Genomic DNA, 25,507 nt, shown 5'->3' with positions numbered 1-25,507 from the left:
TTGACTTGGTACTTAGAAAAATTTCAATTATGTTTGATTTCTCAAACTACCACCTCAAAATTCATCATGATCCAAGCTTCAAATAGAAAAATGTTCAACATAAAAGTTGTTCCCCTTGATGTTACCTTTCTAAAACTTTCAAGATCACTTCATTTTGATAAGATTTGAAGGACTTGCGCATGGTTCCTTTCATAGGTTTGTTTTGGCGAGATTTGAATTCATTTGTCCATTTCCTTTTGCGTGCTTACATGTTAATGCTACAAGATGAATTGTGCACGAATTGGAGTTAAATTGAATCATGAGTTGGGCCCAAATCATTGCCCATGCATCCATGCATCAAAGTTTCTAAAATTGGCAAAATTTCAAAGTGTGTGAAAAGAAACTTGCTAGGCTATATATACATGACCACTGTGATCAGAATGAGGATCCCTTATGCCCAAGCTTTGAACCCTTGCATCCCTATCCTCCATTAAAGGATAAACTTGAATATTTCACTTGAAATCTAGTTTCAATTCTCCTTCTATTTTGAGATTGAAACTCAAAGAATCCAAGCCTCTCTTTGATCCATTTCACTTCCTTCAAACTTCTAGAGTCGAGCCAAGGCAAATTGGAAGCAAGATCAAGCTGAATTGAAGCTACCCGAAGGTGATTTTTCTCAAACTTCTCTTCTTCGATTCTCCTTCATTTCTCAACTATTTTGCTTTATTATTGGTTGTCTGAAGTCCAGCAATGTAGACAACAAGATTGAGTTGCTTCGAGGTCAAATCGAAGCAACTCAAATCATGAATATCAATTTTCAAATCCATGTATCTTTAAATATACTTGGAATTGGATGAAATGGAAGTCAGATTTGAGCTCCTGAGCATTTTTCCTTTAAAATCATGTCTTTAGTTTTCATTTTTGCGATGGTTTGTGATGGACCAGTTCGGTGAGGTCCACCGGAGAAGATGACCGGAGCTAAGGCTCTGGTGGTGCGTTGGCACCTTCCAAACCATCTGATCCTTTCAAAACGTTTTAATCCTAGCCTTTCCTTTTGATTACCATGTGTGTGGCACGTTGACTGAAACGCATCACGGATAGCACACGCTTGGCCATCAGATATGTCACCTCAATTAATTAGGGAGATCCGATGGCCCTTGTTTTTATGTATTTTATGAATTTCCATTTAATAGCTTTATTTTATTTAATTCATAGAAATTTCATTTTTAATCCAAAAAATATGAGACTTTCACCAAAAATCTTTAAATATTTTTCTCTTCCATATTCTGAATTAAAATTGTTTTTTGGGATTAATTTTGGTATTTTTCATGAATTAAATGTTTTTGTGCATATCTTTAATTGTTTTAAAATACTTCTGACTTTTTAAAAGTCATGAAATTTTTTGTCTAAGGTCCTTTGACCTTGTTTGACCTAGGATAAATTCTTTGACCATTTATTTGGTGTTTTGAAGGGATTTAAGGTTTTGACCAAATTAAAATGCATTTTAATACATTTTTAAATTTATTTTTAATTGATTAAATGTTCAAAAATTATGTTGAGCCATTTTTATGGTCTTATGATATTTGAATTTGTGTTTGGGCCTTGTTCATGGTTGGTTTGATTTTTGTTTGATCAAAACTATTGGAATTAGGGGATTGATGAAATGTACCTTTCATCTCCCAAAATGAATGGATGGTATTGATCAGATGAAATTCCTCTCATGATCAATTTGTGTTTCTATTTCCCCTCCCCTCTTCATCTTCATCCATATTCTTTCCCAATCCTTCATTTGACCAATGATTTCTCTAATGTCTAAATGCTAGTTGGTTCATCAATGACCTTATGTCAGATGAATCAACACAAGTATGACTGAGATAGGTCCTTCCCACCTTTTCTTTTAGTGTGTGGTATGTTTTAGGAATTTGGTTCTTTGTACCAAATCTCTAACATGCATTAACACCTATATTTTTATTGCCCAGCTCAGATAGTTGTGACTTCTACATAAGTCCAATTACGATTGCTTAACATAGAGCTAAATTTGACCCTCCAAGCATAGCATTCTAGTAAGTGAAATTGTAAGTCTCCCACTTTTCATGGAATTATATGGAGACTTGACCTTTTTTCCTTTCATGAGAGCTAGTGGCATACTTGTTGAATTATCCAAGTTGGAGCCCTTCTCATGGAAGATGTCTTGGTTCCAGGATTCATACTTATGAATGAATGGTTGAGTGTTCTCTAAAGAATGACTTAATCAATTAAAACTCAACACTAATATTTGACTAAACATTGACTAACTCTTATTCATTTTGCTTTTACATTCAAGTCATTTACTTTATGCAATTTAAATTTCAGTCATTTATCATTCATTGTCATTTACATTTCATGCAACTTGTTTGTGTTTAAGTCCTCTTTCACTTTGCTCACTTGAGCCATATCTTGTGATTGTATATATTTGTTTGTGTGTTTTAATTTTGTTTGTGGTCTTATGACCCTAAAACACCTAATAACAAAAAAAGACCCAAACATTTGGTGAACTGTTGGGACTTGATCTGAACTTTTAGACTTAGAACTAGGCAACATTCCCTGTGCTAAAGGACTTGGCCAATGCCAACATTTGAGACTGAGTTATCTTTGACAGTGACTTTCATCTGATGCAAGACCTTGGATCTCTTTGATTCATCTGTTACTTTGTCTCTGTGCTTAATTGTAATCTTGTTATAGTATATGTATGATATTTTGTTCTGAGCTGATTAAGGAATATTTCATCTAATACATTGGAAGACACTGGAGACTGCTAGCTATTGGAGTGCTTGCTTGGATTTGGCTATCTTTATTTGATGCTTTGATCTTTATGATGTCTGGGTATTACTCATTGCTTATTGCTTGTTGCTTGTCAAAGTCCAAAGGAAAATGGGTTTCTATATGACATTCTTGTTTGTTGGATTGCATCCCATTGGCCAGATCTTTTCAACTCTTCACTTTTAATTTTTGCTTAGGGTAGTATCTTCATCCTCTCCCACTTCTTTAATTTCAAAATCTGTCCCTCTTTTCAAAAACCTTCTTTGTTTGTGATTTCAAATTTATACATGTTTTAATGTTAGAAACTTTGGCCTTATGCCAATGAATTTTAAAATATTTTCTTAAATCAAATCTGTAAATAAATTTAACCATATTGACTTAAACTTCAAAAGACAAAAAGAACTAACAACCACATTCAAAACGTTGGCCTTTTATGCCCTCTTCTTAAATTTTTTGTTAAAATCAACTCACTAGCTTCTTTGAAATTTTTACCACGAACTACGAGGTTTTAATCCCGAAGGTCTTGTCAAACACAAAATATAATCAATGAGTTATTTTCTCATCCCCACACTCTATATTTTGTCAAACATCATTTATACCCAAAAACATGTGCACACAAAAAAGGGCTCCCTAGGAGTACCTAGGACACTTTGGATGCTAACATATTCCCTCCGTGTAACCAATCCCCTTACCTGTAATCTCTGGAATTTTATTAGTTTGGATTTGAAAACTTATTACTTTTGGGTTTTGTTCGTACTTTTCCCTTTTCCTTTGGAAACAATAAAAGTGTGGTGGCGACTCTGGTTTTATTGACGTCGGGTTAACCCATAGCTTAATGGTCATGAATTTACCACTACAATCATCATCAAACTTTGATCCTCCATTCATAAGCAAGCACTAATCTTTAATGAAATGCATGTTCATATTCTTTTTGATAAAATCTAATCTTTCAATAGTAAGGGGTTTGGTAAATATATCAGCCAACTAATGATCAGTATCAATGAACTGTACATCTATCACACCCTTTTGAATATAGTCTCTAATAAAATGATGTTTTATTTCCATGTGCTTGGTTCTAGAATTTTGAATAGGATTCTTTGTCAAACAGATAGCAATAGTATTATCAAAAGAGATTGGAATATTGCTTCCACTTATCTGATACTCTTCCAACTGATATTTCATCCAGAGTAGTTGTGTGCAATAACTTACAACTGAGATCTATTTTTCTTCTGCGGTAGATAAAGCAATAATTGCTTGTCTTTTACTAGCCCAGGGTATTAGGTTTCACCTATGAATTGACAACTTTCACTAGTGGATTTTATCTCAATTATATCCCCAATATAATCAACATCAAATAATCCAACTAGCTTATAATCTAGGGATTTTGTATAAAGCAACCTTGATTGGTTGTTCCCTTTATATACCTAAGGATCCTCTTAACAGTTTTTAAGTGAGTCTCTTTAGTATCTGACTGAAATCTTGCACACAGACAAACACTAAATAAAATATTTGGTCTAGAAGCTTTTAAATAAAGTAGAAAGCCAATGATACCTCTATACAACTTTTGACAGACCTTGGTGATGCTTTCCTCTTTGCTTTGATTGCAGGTTGGATGCATAGGAGTGTTCATGATTTTGCAATACTAGCATGAACTTCTCCATAAGCTTCTTTATTTATTTTGTTTGATAAACATAGACTCCATATTTGCATTGATTGATTTGAATACCAATGATGAACTTCATCTCTCCCATTATACTCATCTCAAACTTAGTTTGCATTGTGTTTGAAAATTCTTGTCAAAGGAAAGCATCTGTGTAACCAAATATAATATAATCAACATAAACGTGGATAATTAAGGTGTCTTTATTAAGTGTCTTTCTTAAGAGTTTAGTATCAACTTGCCCTTTTTGAAAACCATTTTGTAACAGAAAATTACTCAGTCTCTCATACCAAGCTCTAGGAGCATGTTTGAGTCCACAGAGTGATTTCTTAAGTTTGAAAACATAATCTAAATTGACTGAATACTCAAACCCATACGGTTGTTTGACATACACTTCTTCAGAAATTACTCCATTTAAAAATGAAATCTTAACATCCATTTGGTATAAAATGATGTCATGTTTAATAACATAAGAGAGAAGTAACCTAATTGCCTCTGACCTTGCAACTGGTGCAAAGGTTTTGGAGAAATTTATACCTTCTTTCTGAGTATAGCCTTGAGCTACAAGTTTATCCTAATTTCTTACCAATTCTCCTTGCTCATTGAACCTATTTATGAATACCCATTTTGTTCTAATAATGTTCTTCTGCAAAGGTTTGGGTACCAGATCCCATACATCATTTCTTTGAAACTGATTCTACTCTTCTTGCACTACTAAAATCCAATCATCATCAGAAAGTGCTTCATCAACAAAAGAGGGTTCCATCATGTAGATGAGTCCTAACATTGAAGGATCTTCTCTAAAGGTGGATCTTGTCTTTATGGGACTATATTTGTTTCCAAGAATTAAATCTTCTAAATGAGAATACTTGTACTTAAATGCCTTCTTGGATTGTGATGCATCTGTGGAGCCATCTTGAGCTTCTTCAGAATCCTCAACATTTGGATGAGCGTCTGAGGTTGGATTAACTTATGGACCACCAACTTCTGAAGTTCTAATAGCTTATAAGCATCTAGCTTCTGATAGATTGATAGCTTCTAAACGTCCAACTTTTGGACCTCTAGCTCCTGATGTGTCTTCAGATGCATATATTTCTGAAAAACTTTGAAGTAGCTCTGATATTTTATTGTCAGGCTCTTTTTCATCAAATTTGATGTGTATTGACTCTTCAACCATATTGGTTTTAGAGTTATACACCCTGTATGTCTTTGAGCGTTCATAGTATCCTAAAAAGACACCCTTTTACGCTTTGGAATCAAATTTCTTCATATACACTTTATTATTTAAGATATAACAAGTACATACAAACTGATGAAAATAATAAATGTTAGGATTTCTTTCCTTGAATAGTTCATATGAAGTCTTATTCATAATAGGTCTGCTATAGATTTTATTCTGAACATAACATGTTGTGTTTACGGCTTTTGCCCACAAGTACTTAGGTAAGTTATTTTCATGGATCATGGTTTAGGCCATTTCTTGTAAAGATCTGTTCTTTATCTCTACAAATATATTTTTATGTGGAGTTCTAGGAGAAGAGAACTCGTGGATGATTCTATGTTTTTCACAAAAAAGTTCAAATGGTTCATTTTCAAATTCACCACCATGATCATTTCTTACCTTCAAAAAAATTTATTCCTTTTTAGTTTGTACTTATATGCAGAAGATGTCGAACACATCATATGATTTATCCTTGGTTCTAAGGAATTTAACCCAAGTCCATCTGCTACAATCATCAATAATGACCGGTCCATATTTCTTCCCATTGATTGATGCAGTACTAACAGGACCAAACAAATCAATGTGAAACAGTTCTAAGGATCTAGAGGTAGAGAAAATAATTTTAGTTCTGAAAGAAGTTTTACTAATTTTCCCTACTTGGCATGCTCCACAAAGAGCATCTGAGTGATAATTGAGTTCTGGAAATCCTTTAACAAGTAAAAACTTGCTAAGTTTAGAGATTAATCTCCAGTTAGCATGACTTAACCTTCTGTGCCATAGCCATTTCTCATCATTCACTAATAAAAGGAAAAGCACCTTTTGATAAACCAATTCAAAAAAAATCAATTTTATAAACATTGACTTTCCTCGTACCTTTAAACACCATGGAGTTATCATATTCATTCATTACTATATAGTTGTTCTTATTAAACGTGACTTCATAACCACTGTCACAAAATTGACTAATGGTCAGTAGGTTGTGTTTAAGTCTATCTACAAGCCAAACATTATTAATTGAGATAGAGGAGTTACCAATAGTACCCATACCAGTGATCTTTCCTGTCTGGTTTCCTCAAAATTCTACAGTTCCTTTCTCATTCAGAGCTAAGGCTTGGAACGTATGCCTTTCTTCTGTCATATGCCGTGAGCAACCATTTCAGGTACCATGACTGCTACATTTCTTCTCCCTTGAAGTATATTTGTAGCAAAAACACTTCGAGATTTAGGCACACATAATCTTATGGATCCTTTAGGGTTAGTTTTGACGAGTTTCTTCTTGTTTTGTACCTTTTCTCTCATGTGATAAAGCTTAGGATCATTTAAGACTTTTAATTTAAAAGTTTGTTGTCTTGAATTGATGTTGAACTTAGGTTTTGATCCTTTCAGAATCTTAGCTCCTGATGTCTTAGGTTCTGGCCATTTCAGAACCCTTGACTTTAGAGTCTTAGGTTCTTGTTTCTTCAGAACCCTTGACTCAACAACTTCAAGTTTTTACTGGTTCACAGTCTTTGCGTTTTCGGTATCAAGTACAAAATAATATTCAAGCCCTCTCTTAGCAGAGCTTGATGAAGAAGGATTTTTTGGTTTACTCAAGGTTTCAAACTTTAGATTAAAAGCTTTTTGTGAGTAACCTTCCCATTTGCTTCTACTTACTCCATAAATCATGGAAGCAAGTTTAGTTATATTAAAACCATTTATGATAAACTCTTGAAGATGCATTTCATGATCATTAAAAGGTTTATCATACACTTCCTTTACAAGAGCAATATGATCCTTCTCTAAGGCTTCATTTTTGTTTTGAACAAAATTTAATTCTTCCTTCAAGAGACCATATTTCCTTTTCAATATTTTTATGTGTCATGATTTCTATCGACACCTTCCCATGAGATCTTGAATGAAATTAATTAAATAAGAACGAGATAGTTTAGAAAATACCTCATCCTCTTCCTCAGACTTTGAACTAGAATCGGAGTCAAATTCTTCTCCATAAGATGTAAGAGCCATCAAAGCAAGGTTTGCATGCTCTTCATCCTTTTCAAAGTCTTCTTCATTATCAAGTTCATCGCATGTTTCCATGAGACTTTTCTTGAACTTATTTATGAAGCTATCCTTTTGAAATCTTCCCTTCTTTGATGTCCTTTGCACTTCAGGACAGTCAGTAGTGAAGTGACCAAGCTTCTTGCAGAGAATATATATTCTAAAGTGACCAATAAGCAATGGAGCTATATCCTTTGAATCCACTGCTTCTATCAGAGAATCTCTTGTTCCTCTTATCTAGATACTAAAACCTTTTTATGATTAAGGTCATTTCCTCATCATTTGAAACATCTTCAGAACCTTCTATATGATAAGCTTCTTCAGACTCCCAGACTTGATGAGCCTTGGTAGTTTTAGCAACATATTTCAAAGCAAGAGGCTTTGACTTTCCGACAGGTCCATCTCCATTAAGCTTCATCTCATGGATCTGGAAGTTGCTGATAAGACTTTCAAGACTTAATATGTTTAAGTCTTTATCCTCCTCGATAGTTGTCACCTTTGGTGTGTATCTGACAGGAAGCCTCCTAAGAATCTTGACATGATTAGAGGTAGTATATCTCTTATTCAGAACCTGAAGCCCAGATACAAGAACTTGAAACCTTGAGAACATGGTTTCAATGTCTTCATCCTCTTTCATTTTGAACAACTCATACTGGTGAACAAGAAGGTTATCCTTAGCTTCTTGAACTTGTTGATTCCCTTCAGAGGTAGCACATAGGGATTTGAAAATGGTCTTAGCAGAAGATCTATCAATGATTTTAATGTACTCTGAATGAGGTAGAACATCAACCAAGATTCCTCTAACTCTATGATGTTTTCTATAGATATTTTTATGAGCATGTGTGAGAGTTTTTCTACTAGACACGATTCTAACTTCATTGATTGGAATATCAATGCCATCTTCCATAATATCCTACAACTTATCATCAAGACCTATAATTTCAGTATACTCTTGCTCTTCTACAATTCAAACTCAGTAAAGTTTCCACTGAAAGTTGGAGGTCTAGCTGTACAATTGTTCTTTTTCTGAATTTCTATGATCATGATTAATAACAGCATGTGAATTAGGAGTACCACTGCCACATTCAGAAACTCCATACATGATTTGATATGTTTTTCTCATAATATTTTCTTCACCATTCTTAAGTGTTTAGCACAAACCAGACTCTGATACCAACTAAAGGTGAGAAAAACACAAGAAGTGGGATTTTAATTGTGTTGACTTTTTATTTCTTTTAGAAACTCTTGGTTAAGTTCTAAACACAATGTATAGAATCAGATTCAATAAGAGGTAGGCAGCAAATATGAAATGCAAGAAAGAATAGAGACATACAGAGTTATCCTGGTTCCTCTCACAACTTGAGAGTAATCCAATCCCCTTATACTTACAAGAGATTTTTACTATAACCACACACGATTACATTTGCTCAAGCCCATAAGCAAGAGACTTCCAATGTTCAAACACTAAAGTAAGAGACTTCTATGCTCAAGCACACAAGCAAGAGACTTCCAATGCTTATACACTAAAGTAAGGGACTGATATGCTTAAGCATACAAGCAAGAGACTTCCAATGCTCAAACACGTACAAAGAGACTTCTAAAAATCTACATAATAGATAAATGATTGTTTTAGAAAATACACTTGATAAACAATCAAAGGTGTAAAAAGAATACAATGCAAATAGACTCTCTTAAGACTTAGGGATTTCTAAGATATACAAGGATAAGAAATTCTAAGTTCATCTTGTGCTTTATTTTGACAGAGTAACTTCTCTTTTCAGTGTAAATAGTTGTTGTTTTAAGTCTTCAGCTTCTTAAATAGAGAAGAAAAAGATTCATTGAAGTTCCAGCACAATAGAGTCTTTGAGAAGCTTGAATATAGACGTTGAGATGTTTCTTCAATTGGTTATTAACGTTGAAATCTTGTATGAAATTCCTTTGCTGCGGAAGGAATCATCAATTGCATCTCAGTTGACTCTATGAAGAAAATAAAGCTTAGATATTCATTTTATAACGTAGGTTCAGAGGTTGACAATGACCCATCAGAGTCACCTTGGTCCTTGCGCTTTAATGTAGTCCATATCATGATTCTTCACTCCATTCAAATTTATGTATGGCTTGTGAATTCCTTGAAGACTATTAAAGGTTGGATTAGAAATTTCCTTTGTAATGGTGATGTGGATAAAATTAAATTGATTGTTGTGGCTTGGCACAAGTGTTGCAGGCCAACCATAGAAGAAGGATAAGTCTGAGATCTCTAATCACTCTCAATAAAGCATCCAATATAAAATTATGTTGGTATTTGGTCCACCCTTCTAAAAGATAGAGTTTTAAGAAATGGTAGACCAATTAAGCATGTCATTCTTTCATTTGTGTGGAATGGGATGAATGGCCAATTTATAACAGTTCAAGAAAACTCTTCTTGGTTAATTGGTAATGGTATGGAGGCTAACTTCTAGCTTGATAATTGGTGCGATACATCTCTTGCTTCCAAATACAACATTCCTAACATTTTTCACAAATCTCTATAATCTGAAGTGAGTGAGTTCATTGTAGATAAATGTTGGACATTTTTTCATAGTTTAAACGTGGCTTTCCCATATCTAATGGGAATTATAAATCATTGCATCATCCCTTTAGAGGACAAGCAATATAGTAGAATTTGAAACCACACTAATAATGATATTCTTAATTTGAAGATTTCTGATGATTTCCTTGATAGTCATGTCACACCTATCATGTGAAATAAATTCCTTTGGAATTCCTGCATTCCATCCTCTAAGTCCCGGGTGGTTTGGAGATTTATAGTTTCATGATGCCTAGCTTTTGGATATTAAGCACTACTTATTTATTATGTAGATGCTAATGACAATGCTGTTTTTCAACATTTGACACTAGAATTTTTGAGTTGTCTAAAAACTTTTGGATTGCCAAACCACTCCATTAAATTGAAAGTTGGAACAACCATCATGTTAATAAGGAATTTGGATCAATCAGAAGGGTTTTGCAATGATAAGAGATTGGGAGTTACTAGGTTGGCCAACCATGTAATCGAAGCAACAATAACTTCAGATACAAATATTGGAAACACTATTTACATCATGAGAAAGTCTTTGTCTCCTTCTCAATCTCCATGATCATTCAAACTTATTATATGATAATTCTCAATTATAGTATCATTTCCTATGACAATCAACAAATCTCAAGGTCAATCATTGGACTATGTGGGTTTATATTTGCCCAAGAATGTTTTTATCACAGACAACTATATGTCGCTATTTCAAAAGTGAAGAGTAAAGCTGGATTGAAAATCTTGATACACGACAAAGACAACAAATCCTTACCTCAAACTAGGGGTGGAAAAATGGATGAATTCGATGGATATGAATTGAATCGTTAATGGATGGATCAAAACAATCCATTAGTCCACTAACATTCCACTAAAAGTTTCTTAAAAATATCAAATCCAATCCATCCATTAAGAATAAAATTCATCAAATCCATCCATTATCATATTTGTAGTGGATGAATATCCATCCATCCATTTTTTTCCTTCGAAAAAAGATACATATTTTTTTTTAAATATTAATTTTTTTATTTTTGAAAAAAATCGATTTTTTGAAAAAATCACTTATTTTTTTGAAAAAAATTAATTTTTTGTATTTTAATAAAAAAAGTAAGTTTTTGAGGAAAAAAACATATTTTTGTATTTTCGAAAAAAAAATTTAAAAATCATTTTTTTTTCGAAAAAAAGTAATTTTTTTATATTCGTAAAAAAATAACTTTTTTGAAAATAAAATCGAATTTTGGTATTTAAAAAAATGATTTTTAAATTTTTGGGAAAAATCGGATTTTTTTATTTTTTAAAAAAATTGATTTTTTCCCCAAAAAAAATTAATTTTGTATTTTTCAAAAAAAAGAAATCATATTTTAAAAAATTCATTTTTTTAAAATTAGATAAAAAAAATCAACTGGATAATTAAAATGTGTTGGATGGATTGGATCAAACCATACTTATAAATCCATTAATTTAATTCAATTCATTAACTTAATTTTTATGTAGTGCATGGATACGATGGATTTTTTTTATGGATAGATCGGATGAATTTTGTCTTAATGGATCGAATTGCCACCCCTATCTCAAACCACAAATATTGTCTTCAAACAAGTTTTCCATAACATCATCTACGTACCATATATATTTTGCTTATGACTACTTCATTTTATTTGTTTGTCAAAATACTTTATTTTTTATCTATAACTCTAATATATCACTAATTCATGACAATTATTACAATTTCACTTTTTAATATCCTTTATTCGACACTTTTCTGATGTTGTTATTCAAAGTCTTTGTACTATTATGAAGTTTATATTGACTATCATATTCCTCTTTGTTGTAATTTAGTTAATGTTATATCTATTACATTGTCTTTATTTCAAGTCTAAATGTCTAATTTAATTTAATCTCATTTTAAAATGAAAGGCTTATCATCTCATATTTTATACGTTGAGACTTATCCGTGCGGACGCACAGGTCTTCTACTAGTTTATTCAGAAAGGTCTTCGTACTGATGGAAATTTGTATGTTAGAGGTTCCCAATTCCCTTCTCAATGCAACTTGTGTCAAACTCATGCTGAAACTTCTGATAGTGTTTTCTTTTATTGTGAATATGTTACTTCTATTTGGAATTGGTTTTCCAACATACTTGCTTTGCCTTACATAATCTCTTGTCTTTTGGATTGCTGGAAGACCATAGACAGGAAGTGGTGCCCTCAAGGCCAGGCTGTGATAACAACTGGAGTTTGGTGCATAATTTCGAAAATCCCGATGGCTAGGAACATGTCCAGATTTGAGCATATCAACACTCAATGAAAAAAAGTGCATTAAGTCAATTGTCTCATCTGTGAGAAAGAATTGTTGGTAATAACTATAACAAGGTTGCAGGTTCCTCTATCACAGAGTTCTCCATCTTAAAATCTTTCAGCATCAACATTCATCCTCTAAAATCCAGAAGATCTATTGATGTTCTTTGGATCAAATGTAACATAGAGGATGTATCAATGGGAATCCCTTCTTTTAGTGCTTGTGGTGTTAAATAATGTAAAGATATTAGTATTAGATAGTACATATATAAATAGTAGTGGAAAGAAGATGCATGTTTCATTTTTAAAATAATTTTTAAAAAATAATGAAGGATGCACTAATAGTTTAGTTTTGAAGAAAGAATGCACTAATGCTAATGTTGGCACTTATATAAGTACATAATTGGTCTAGAAATTAAGTGGATTTAACCACTGTTTGAGTTTTGCACAAAATTGACAAAATATATATGGACTGTGATTCATGAAGAATAATGAAATGCATTGATCATTGGCTGAACAACAACTGATTTTAGGTTTTTGTACACTCAGGACGCCTTTAATTTTGTTGTATGTATATTTCTTTTAATTGTTAAATCTAGAACACAACTTAGAGATTGAATCAAATTATTTTTCAGCAACATGGAGAAAAAAGAAGTAAAAAAACAACCATTCCTTTAGTATTTTGTCAGAGGATATATAAAAGAAGCAATCTAAGATTTTAAATGAATATGTATGGTAAGTTTCTTAGATTATGAATGTTTAATAGATTGACTTTTTTGTGCTTTTCAAATTCTTTAATAAATAATATCAAAGTCATGATTGGTTTAGAATAGGAGTGATATCCCAATATAGTTTTATACTATTTCAATTATTCCTAGAATATTATTAAATAGTATTTTTTGGAATATTATTAAATAGTATGACATAGCTATTAAATAGTATTAAATAACATAAAATATTTAATTATTATTTAGTAATTAAAAAATTCTTTTACCATTAATTAATAGTTACAATATTTTTATATAATATATTTTATTATGGTTGAAACGTTAAATAATTTATTAAGTATAAAATAATTATTTAATTATGTTTGAAAATTGTTTAACAAAATAAACTATATACTTTAAGTATTAATATTTCAACTATTTAATTTATTAAATTATTATTTTATTAATTTTTTGTATTATTTAATATTTCAAGTACTTAGTTTATTTAAATAATTAATTTATTAAATATTTCAACTATTGATACTTTAATTATTTAATTTATTAATTGTTAGGGATTTTATCCAGAAAAAAAGATTTTGAGACTAAAATAAAGAGATCAAAAGTCTATTTAAATCGATATATTAAATCAAACTAGAATAATTTTTGTGTTTAAAAGATTTTAAATTCTCATTTTACATTCTTCCAAAAAGAGTATTCGAATCCAAATAATTTTTAAGCAGTTTAAAAAGTCTTTATCGAAGAGTATTTTCCTTATAGAAAAAATCTCTTTTGATACAAAAATTACATTAATTTTTTCCCTTAAATACCATACTTTTGAGTTAAAAAAGGACAAAAGTAATATTTTAATGTCTTCCTCCAACTAAAATGGCGAAAGAGTAAACTTTTAACAGTGGTATTCCTCCTTTTCTTATTTTATTATTTATTATTATATTTTATTAATTAATTAGTGCAGAATAATATTAAAAATATATATGGTTTTTAAAATATATAGTGTTAGGCAACAACATGTGGATTAACGGGTTAAAACAATCTCCTTTTAAACTATTTTAAAAACTTTTTCCTATACCAAATCATAGTTCATTTCTAAAAATTGAATGTGGCGAGCGAGTAAAATATAGCAAATAAATTCAAAAATTATATGTTTCATCTCCTTTCTAATATGTATGATTTAATTAAAATTAAAACTAATTGAGATTTAAAAAGCTTTCTTAATAAGAAATTCAATATTGATGAAACTCTTCTAATTCTAGATAATCACCATCAAATACCATAGACAAAAAGTGATCTTTTTTCCTGATACACACATCAAAACTTCACAAAAAAATAGCTTTCTCAATGTACCTTGGATCTACCTCTCAGACTCAATCTTTAGGATTGACCACCACAACAATGATTTTTTGGTTTAAGATTGAAGATGATGAAAGGTGTAACATCCCTCATTTCTCTACTAATGGATAAAAGAGATTAGTAAGAGATTATTGGGAAGAATGATAAGTAAAACATTAGAACTTCTTGTTTAGGAACTCAATGGAATGCTTAGTAAATTGAGTAAAACTTAAGGATTCTTTTGTCAATCCCATGGGGAAGTATATAAGTTCCTTGTAACAAGAAAATCTCATCATTTTTCTCATTTCTTCCTTGTTTACAAACTCAAAACTAGAATTTTCTCTCTCTCTCTCTCTCTGTGTGTGTGTGTGTGTGTGTGTGTGTGTGTGTGTGAGAGAGAGAGAGAGAGAGAGAGAGAGAAGCAAAGCAGAAGTTGTTCCCTGTTTTTAAGTTCATCCTTGCTTTCATGTTAAGAGATAATACTAAAGATCAAGGAAGAAGAGGGATCAAGTTTCATAATCAAGAGATTTTTCATCATCTAAGTTGGGAGAGAGAGAGAGAGAGAGAGAGAGAGAGAGAGAGAGAGAGAGAAAGAAAGAAAGAATGGAATGCATAAAAGAATTTAGAAACAATTTTGAAAAGGTCTAATGCATGAAAAATAATTATTTTGTGAAAAATGCATGAAATTTTTTTTTGTGAAAAATTGCATTATAGGTTGACATATGTTGTTTATAGGTTGACCCATGTCGTCTACAGGTCAACACATGTTGTCTACAGGTTGACCTATAGAAACATTTTCACTGATATAGGTCGACACATACATTCTATACGTCGACACATGTATTGTGTTTTTAAAGCTTGTTTTATATGATGACTGCATAGGTTGGCACATATGATTTTCAGGTCGGCACATGTACTACATTTTTAAAGCTTGTTTTATGTGTTGACTACATAAGCTGGAACATGACCTTTACAGGTCGGAACATACGTTTTCCAAGTCGGCACATGTTGCAGTATTAAAGCTTGTAGCTTCTGTTTTATGTGTTGACTCCATAGGTCGATACATAGGAGGCGCATAACCTGTACAGGTCGACACATGACTTCAACAGGTCGACCTATAAGAGTGATTTTTGCATATTTTCCTATTTTTCTCAAACTTTCTTGTCTTCCTTATGCTTTCCACTTACCCATGCATACATATACTTCATACATGCATCATTCTCTAGTAAGGTTTCTAGAGTGAGTAAAACCTACATGAATTTAGGATTTCAAAGCATCTCATCATCTTTAATTCAATCTATGCATACACACAATTAAACTACATATAACCATTTTTTGATTGGGTGTCATCTAGATTATGATTGATAACGTCCAATTAGGTTTGTTATACCGAGAATATTGGGTTGCGATCTTTGAGGGATTCAAATAACAAAATTGATGTGGAGTTTTCCTTTAAGATCTTTAGGGTTTGAAGGTTTTGGACAAGATTGTTCAATTCGGATCCGATCAAGTGAAAGCCTTGAGACTAGGCGTGTCGGCAAGGAAGTAGCATGAAACGATGGATCGTGTTGACAAATCTTGGGTTTAACAAGTGTTGCTTGGGATTAATTCAGTCGGGTGAAAGCCTTGAGACAAGGAGGTTGTGCAAGGAAGTACCAATAACATGTGAATTGAAGCGGCATTGTTGGTGACTTCAGCAATATTTTATCAAGATTTTTGGAGGTGCTAGAGTCAAGAACAAACTTAGGGTTTGTGGGATTTGATTTCTTATCTCTTGTATTGATACATTTCTAAAGTAAGATTTATTATATTAATATCTCGATTCGAATTCGAATTGAAGGCAGACGTACCCATAGCGAGGTCGATTGGGGAACTGCCTAAACAAATCCTTACGTACTCTCTCTTCTCTCTCTCTCTCTCTCTCTCTCTCTCTCTCTCTCTCTCTCTATATATATATATATATATATATATATATATATATATATATATATATATATATATATATATATATATATATATATTATTTTTCGACTCACAAAAAATCGATTACTTTGGTCACCAGATCAATATAGTTTGGATCATAACTTTGATTACATTTTGAATCTTGTGTTTGTTGTATTGATCATTAACCATTTGGTTGTGATTGGATTTCTTAGAACAACAAACGCCATATAATATTCCAAACTTTGTTTTTTGCACACCAAGTGTTTGACAAATTGCTTGACTTAGTTTTTTTGTGTGAATATCATTGGAGATAGACTTTTACTAATATAGAGTATTCAATTAGTTGTGCTTAATAGTTGTTGATCGACTAGTGGATTATTATCATTCTTTTGGTACTATTACGCATATTTGGGCTTTTCAATAGAAGGCTCGATTAGATGATTTTGAATCCGAGAAATATTTGAAACTTGTTTCCGTGCCAAAAAATTTCAAAATCAAAGTTTCAAATAATTTTTTAACTTTTGATCTATTCATCTCTCCTCTAGATCTAGGCCTATCGTCTAACAAGTGGTATCATGATCTCCGGTTGTTCCAGTCTTAAGATTTTATTATTAGATAATTGCTACCGAACCTAGAGGAACGTATAATAGAGCACCTATTTTCACCGACGAAAATTATGGTTATTGGAAAGCTTGTATGCATATCCAAATCAACTGCGTTAATAAGGGTGTATGGGATGACATCGTCAATGGTCCTAATCAAATTACAATGACCAATGGTGATGGCATCATTGTACCAAAACCGGAAAATCAAGAAATGATAATGATAAGAAGTTGTGGTCTCATGATTGGAAAGCACAAAATATTCTCATATCTGCATTAGGTGTTGATGAGTATTATCGTGTCTCTCATTATGAAACCACCAAGGCTATGTGGGACGCATTAGAAGTTTCCCATGAGGGAACTAATGAAGTCAAACAAGCTAGGATCAATACTTTGAGTCAAGAGTTTGAACTCTTTCGTATGAAGCATAGTGAAACCCTTACAGACATGCAAAAGAGATTCATATATCTTATTAATAGATTGAATGCTCTAGGTAATCCTATCTCCAATGTTATTGCTACTAACAATTTTTTAAGATTTCTTAACACGGAGTGGCAGCCCAAGGTTACCACTATCAAAGAAGAGAATGATCTTAAAGCACTTGATCTTACTACTTTGTTTGGTAAATTGGAAGAACATGAGCAAGAACTCACTTGCTTGTAAAAACATGAAAAATATTATGAAAAGATGATAAAGAAAGAGAAAGGTAAAGACAAGGAAGAGGTGAAAAATTCCATTGCTCTAAAGACTTCAGTTTAAATTCCTCAAAGAATGAGCCTAGTGAGTGTGAATAAAGGGATGACAAGAACTCTGATGATGATGGTGTTGGGCTATTTGTCAAGAGATACCAAAGGTATATTCGGAAGAATAAATTCAAGCACTCTAAAGGAAACTTAGCCAAATTTAGAAGGGAGTCCAAGTCTTCAAAAGATGGTGAGAATAGAAAAGATAAATTTCGAAGCTCTTGTTATAATTATGGTGAAATTGGTCACTATAGACCAGAATGTCCCATGATTGAGAAAGACAAAGAAATAGGTCATCAAATTAAGTATAGTAAATCTTGAAGAGGTTATGTAGCTTGTGAGAGTGCAAGTGATTCCTCAAGTGATGAAAGCTTCACTTCAAGTGTAGAAACGGCCCAGATTTGTCTTATGGAAAATGGAAGGAAGAAGAAACAAGTAAGTCCTTCTAAAATTGAGCCTACTAGTGATTTATCTTATTCTCAATTTCAAGACACTTTTGATAATATTCATAGAGAAGCACTAAATTCTTTTAAGAAATTAGCTTCACGTGAAAAGATATTTTTGCAATTATAAGCTAAAGTGTTAGAATTCGAAAGGAAGTTGGAAGCTATTAAGAGATCTATGATATATATTCAAAATGACAAGAATGAGAGTGAAAAGCCTTCTAGGTTTGGTTGTGAATCTTTTCATAATTGGCAAAAAAAGAGATAAATTATCTTCAAGTCAAATTAGACAAAGCTTTACAACCTAAAAGTGTGTTTGCTATTGATCCTTCTAAGTATGAAAGATCTTTGAATCATTCATACAAAAAGTTTAAAAGTTTCAAAAAGGATTTGAATGGTAAAATCATATATCATCGTAATCTATCTTGTCATTATTGTTGCAAAAATGGTCATACCATTGAAAAGTTAAAATTTAGGAAGATGTTAGTTCCTAAAGGAGCCTCTTAATGGTTGCCTAAATGTAACCTTGTTTTCACTCACCCCTAAGGACCCAATGAATATTGGGTACCTAACACTTGTTGATTTTATATGATAAATGTATTGGATCTATGAAGAGAGTATGCGATCTTGTTTGTGGATACTCAAGACATGTGACATGTTACATCTCTCTATTTCATTGACTTTGTGGCAAGGAAGAAGGGTTGCGTGACCAAAAGGAATCAACTTCTAGTGTTCTTTAATTGGTAAAAGTGTGTCAATTATTATTAATGTTTTATCCAAGAATTTTCAGGATAGGTATTTATTTTTATGATATAGGTATTGTTAGAACAAGATTTGGTTCTGCATCTATACCTTGAGTTTTGATGATAACAATAATGTATTTGTGTGAGAACAATTTTGGTACCCTAATGGTTTATTATTGTGTAGCTTTAACAACCAGTTCTGATTTTGATCATATGATGTGCAACATCATCAGTTTCTGAACTTTGTGTTCCAAATATGCTTTTACACTTACTATTAGAAGTTTTGAAAGATGTCAATATTACTATTGCAGTGTTATTTCTTCTTCTGTGTTATTTCACCCATCAGAAGCTTCTGAGGAGACACGATGTTGTTGTTGCAATGTTCTCTCATATCTTGCTTCTGGATGTGATTCTGATCACCTAAATTCTGAAGAACGGCAAACTTTTGAAGTTGTGTTATGAAGCTGAAGACTCTGAAGATCTCAAGATAGACAATTGAAGTTATCAAGGTTCTGACTGAGGATTCTGAAGATACTGAAGACCTCAAGTCAGACTACTAACGTTGTCAAGGTTCTGAAGTTTCTGAATCCAGCTCTATGTATATTCATTTCATGTTTCATCAAGTTTTCATCAGAAGACAATGAATTTAAAGATAAGATCAAAATGGGAATGTGATCAAATAGTACACGATACAAATCAAACAATCTTTCCACTACCTGATTTCATGGGCAAGGATAGTACTATACATCACACTTGTCACTGCTTTTGTGGGCGAAAGGACAGTATGCAATATCATTCCGTTCCCATCCAACAATGGACAACCGCTCAAGAAGCTTTCCCCATTTTTCCCTTAAACGGACACATGCTTGTGCTATATAAGCATGCATTGGAGACTTGAAGAAAATGCTAGAATTACACACACTTTTGACAAGCTACATTTCTTTGTGAAAAGCGATCATTCTTTGTATACAATTTTCTTTAAGTGTTTGTTTTTTTTCATTTGTGTAAATTTGCTTATCTAAAAGCATCTTGTAACACACATAAAATATTCTTTAAACTATTTGTTGAGTCCTTAAGGAGGTTATCCTTGAGAAGACAAAGAAAGTTGTTCTTTGTAAGTCCTTGAGGAGACTAAGGTTTAGTTGGATCCTTGAGAAGACAAAGAAGGTTATTCTTTGTGTTTATTGTAATCTGTTTATTATAGTGGATTAAGTCCTTGTGTATAAGGCAAATCACCTTGGCGGGTGGACTGGATTAGCTTTGAGTTTCAAACGAACCAAGATAAAAATCTTTGCGTTTTTTTCTCTTCATTATTAAACTTGTTAGTGGTGTTTTTGCTTTGGAAAAAGATTTTTCTTGTAAAACCGAATTCAAACCCCCCATTTCTTGTGTTCTTCACACCTTCAATTGGAATTAGAGCTCCGATTCTAATTGTGATAAAAAAAATTATCAACACCTCACAATGTTCAGCACCGATCAAGTTGTGTGAGAAACAATGGTTGTTGCTAACATTGTTAATAATAATGATAGAGATCATTACAGTGCAAAACCATATATTTTTTATGGTGAGAAAATTGACTACTAGAAAGACATAATAGAAAGTTTCTTTCTTAGTTACGATGTCGATCTCTGGGATCTCGTAGTCGGTGGCTATGTTCACCCAGTAAATGTTGAAGGAAATACTTTAGAAAGAAGTGTTATGTCTGATCAACAGAAGAAAGACTTCAAAGATCGTCATAAGGCCAGAACCATTTTGCTTAATGTTATCTCTCATACAGAGTATGAGAAGATAACAAATAGAGATTCTTCCAAATCCACCTTTGACTCTGAGAATGACTCATGAGGGAAACACTCAAGTAAAGGAGACAAAGGCCTTGGCCTTAATCTAGAAATATGAGACTTTCAAAATGGAAGATGATGAAAGACTATGCTCTCAAGGTTTCAGTTGCATGTCACAGGGCTTAAGGTTCTGGACAAAGGGTATTCTATAATTGATCATGTCAAGAAAATTATCAGAAGTCTTCCCAAAAAATGGAGACCTATGGTAACTCTCTTGAAGCTGGAAAAGAATCTCAACAACATCAGTCTTGAAGAACTTGTTAGTTTTTTAAGAAGTCATGGAATTGATCTAGAAGAAGATGAACCTCAGAAGAGAGGTAAATTTGTTGCTATAAAATCCAAGCCTGGGAAGACTATAGCATATCAAGCCAAGGAAGAATCAGAAGGATCTGATAAAGACTCGGAAGATGATGATGAGTTATCTCTAATCTCAAAGAGAGTCAACAGACTCTGGAAACATGGGCAAAGTGGTCAACAGAAGTTTAGAGGAGTTAGAAGGACTACTGGTCGCTTAGAATCTTCATCTAGACAAAAGAAGCAAGCTTATGGAAAATAAGTTATCTGCTTCGAGTGCAAGGAGCCAGGCCACTACAAAAATGATTGTCCTAAGCTAAAGAAGGACAAAAGACCCAAGAAGAACTTCTCAAAAGTCAAGAAGGAGCTGATGGCTACCTGGGATAACTCGGAATTTGAAGAATAAGATTTTGAAGAAGAAAAAGCCAATGTTGCACTGATGGCAACTACTGAGGATCCCACTAGCTTTGAGGAACCAGAAGACAAGGTATCATTAGAATCAGAATCCGACTTCGATTTTGAAGAGGTATTTTCTAACCTATCTCATTCTGATATTGAAATTTGTATCTCTGAAATGCTGGAAAAGTACCAGAGTCTTTAGAGTAAATACAAGGACCTTAAACAAGCCCAAGTAACTGCTTCTAAAACTCAGAAAGAGCTTGAAAAATATATTTCCTATCTAAATGAAAAAGTATTTTATTTAGAAAGTAACAACTCTTCTTTGAAAAGAAAAATTTCAAAACTAAAGGAGGAAATAACTTCAGAAGCTTCTAGTACTGATTGCGTCATCAGATATGGCAGAGTATTCCAGTACTTTCTCGCTAAAATCATAGATAGAAGCAAAATGGCTTCCTTTATCTATGGAGTTAGAAAAAATGGCAGGAGAGGTTTAAGTTGTACACAATCTATAAAACCTGACGAAAGTCAGAAGGTCAAACTAAAACCTCTCTATGTGCATTTCGTGGCTACTGGCACTGAGCCCGATACTTCTGCACAGACACGAAATCATACTAAGAATAAGAACTCTATTCTGAAACCTAATTATCATGCACAAATCTCTCATGATTATCCTTCTGCTAAAAAACCCAAAGTTGTAAGAAACTCTGGGAAAACTAACAAAAGAGGACCCAGAAAGTAGGTACCTAAGGATAAAATCATTTATGTTGCAGATATCCTTAACAGCTCAACCGAAACACCAGTCATGGTTCCTAGATAATGGATTCTCACGACACATGATAGGAAGAAGGTCTATGTTCCAAGATTTGGAACTTAAGCCTGAAGGATTCGTTGGTTTCGGAGGAAACCAGAATGGAAAGATCATTGGCTCTGGAACCATTGGTAACGGTAAACTTACCTCTACTACTAATGTTCTTTTAGTTAATGGTTTGATGCATAACCTGTTTTCTATTAGTCAACTTAGTGACAATGGTTATGATATCATCTTTAATCAAAAGTTTTGTAAGGTTGTCAGTCAAAAAGATGGTACAATCCTTTTTAATGGAAACAGGAAAAAACAATATTTATAAAATTAGACTTCCTGATCTTGAAGATCAAAATGTAAAATGCATGATGTCTGTTAATAAGGAGCAATGGGTCTGGCATAGGCGTTTGGGTCATGTTAGCATGAGAAGGATTTCTCATCTAAATAAGCTTGAATTAGTCAGAGGTCTACCCAAACTGAAGTTTCCTTCAGATGCTCTTTATGAGCCATGTCAGAAAGCAAATTTTTCTAAAACTTCTTTCAAAGCAAAAACTGTTGTTTCTACATCTAGACTGTTTGAACTTCTGCATATTGATTTGTTTGGATCAGTGAAAACTGCTTCTATAAATGGAAAGAAGTATGGATTAGCCATAGTTGATGACTACGGTCGTTAGACATGGGTAAAGTTCTTGAAACACGAGGATGAGTCACATTTTGTGTTTTCTACCTTCTGCTCACTAGTGCAAAAATAAATGGATTGCAAAATAGACAAATTCAGAAGTGATCATGGTGGAGAATTTGAAAATAAACATTTTGAAAATCTTTTTGATTCAAATGGTATTTTCCATGATTTCTCATGTCCTAGAACTTCACAGCAAAATGGAGTTATAAAAAGGAAGAATGAGACTTTGTAAGACTAGGATATCACATTATTACTATTTGGTTCTTTATGAACTACATTGTAATCAAATTGATGCTCTTTTTAATTATGAAGGCTTCAACCTATTCTGGACTAATATCATTATATATATATATATATATATATATATATATATATATATATATATATATATATATATATATATATATATATATATATATATATATATATATATATATATATATATATATATATATATATATATATATATATATATATATATATATATATATATATATATATATATATATATCAGAAAGATAAGTCCGACATGTATCGAAATACGATACTTTGATACATAATTGTCCAGAGATTTCAGAAGACTTACATTTCTCTTTGTCACAAAAAAACCACTTGAATAGGCACAACGTTTAAAACATCATTTGATGGTTTACTTGAATTCTTTTCTTGAGGGTCAGTGGATTCTTTGGTGCTTTTGGATGCCTTCGTAGCAATTTCTGAACCTTTCTCGGTTAGTTCAACCATTGTGAGAGGGACACGATCACCAAGTCTCTTGAGTTTCTTCTTATTGAACTCCTTCGGACATTCGATGGAGGAAAGACCTTTGGCCTGACCATCGACCGTTCCTCCTATCACAATGCCTTTCATCCTGACACCATGGACTTAGACGACTGCCTGATCATGTTTGGATACCATATTTACCTTTTTTACATTTTTCTTTTCCTTACTAGAAGTATTTGTTTTCATTGACAAATACCAACCATGCTTGCAAAGAAATAGATTGAAGATGAATCAATGGAGACACAGACAATAGAGTTAAGGAAGAAGAATAGTGAGTGGTATGAGGGAAGCGCAAAATAAAAACGTAAATGATAAATGGGATATTTTGAATATGAAGCGGTTTAGGTCTCCTATTGGTCCTGACAATATTGTTTACACTATTCCTGAAAACAGGGGACTGAATGGACAAAAATCTGATCCATGTATTTTTCAGCCACCTCAACATTATTTGCTACAAGATGTCTAACACACACATAAGTCTAATGCATTTCTCAGCTTTTAAAATTGAGTTGCGTCCAAGGATTTACTAAATATATCCTTAAGTTGTTTTTCAGTAGGCATATGACCAAGAGAAATGACTTTTTCTTCTAGAAGTTCCCTAATAAAATTATGGCTTATATCAAAGTGCTTGGTAGAACTACGATGTACTTGATTATTGGAGATGTTTATAGAATTCATGTAGCTGCAATATAATATCATAACATCTAGTGTGATATTGCACTCTTTCAACATCAACTTCATCCATATTAGTTGAGTGCAATTGCTTCCTTCAACAATGTACTTGGCTTCTGTAATGAAAAGGGAAATACAATTTTTATTTTTGATAAACCATGATATGAGATTGCTTTCCAAGAACAAACACACACGTGAAGAACTCTTCTTATCCTCAACATTTCCAATCCAATCATTATCAACTAGAATAAAGTTGGTATTGAAGGAGTATAGAAGACCATAATCAAAAGTTTCACTTATATACTTGATAATTCTTTTGAGTTGTATGAAATGGATCTTTTAATGATTGACATGATAATGAGCATACACCTATAAAGAAGGTGATGTTAGGACGACTAGAGTGAGATATAATAGACTCTCAATCATACTTTTGTAAAGACTTTGATCAATAGTCACTCCTTGATCATCTTTAATGAGTTTGACATGAGTGACAACATAAGTACGTTTATGCATAGCATTTTCAAACTCATTTTAAACTCAGATTGTATTTGTTGAACAAAATGTTTTATCCAATGTTTTAAAAATCGGACCGAACCGTCCGGTTCAACCGGTTAGACCGGGAATCGGAGATGAATCCGATTGGGTCTACCTTTTAAAATCGCTAGTGGGTCAAAGCCGGAGTAAAACCAGAAAAATCAGGTTGAACCAAAAAAACGGAGCCGGTTTTAAAAAACAGTCTAGTTCAAAAAATGCATCAAATTGACCATTTTTTTAATTTTTTAAAAAATTTAATATGTCAATATCAAAATTTAACCTACATTCTCAATCACAAAAAAAAAATCCGTATTTTTTTTATAATCATACGAACTTCTAAGTTTTGTCATTCAATTATAGTTTTCCTTTCAATCATACTCTATCATCATCATGTTGTCCCTTTCAAACATAGT

At 32.5% G+C, this 25,507-nt stretch overlaps 1 protein-coding gene across 1 annotated transcript; it reads right to left on the bottom strand.

The window, feature by feature from the left end:
• Positions 1-7,151: 7,151 nt before the first annotated feature.
• Positions 7,152-8,604, bottom strand: LOC127130538 (uncharacterized). The gene is made up of 3 exons (XM_051059527.1): positions 7,949-8,604; positions 7,596-7,857; positions 7,152-7,478 (listed from the first exon to the last, which is right to left on the bottom strand). Exons 1-3 carry the CDS (start codon positions 8,602-8,604, stop codon positions 7,152-7,154), a joined length of 1,245 nt encoding a protein of 414 aa, XP_050915484.1.
• Positions 8,605-25,507: the final 16,903 nt, after the last annotated feature.

Source organism: Lathyrus oleraceus, chromosome 3 (genome assembly GCF_024323335.1).
Source record: "Lathyrus oleraceus cultivar Zhongwan6 chromosome 3, CAAS_Psat_ZW6_1.0, whole genome shotgun sequence".
Taxonomy (NCBI): Eukaryota; Viridiplantae; Streptophyta; class Magnoliopsida; order Fabales; family Fabaceae; genus Lathyrus; species Lathyrus oleraceus.
Note: the sequence above shows the minus strand (reverse complement) of the source record. Positions and strands in the feature narration are given on the sequence as shown.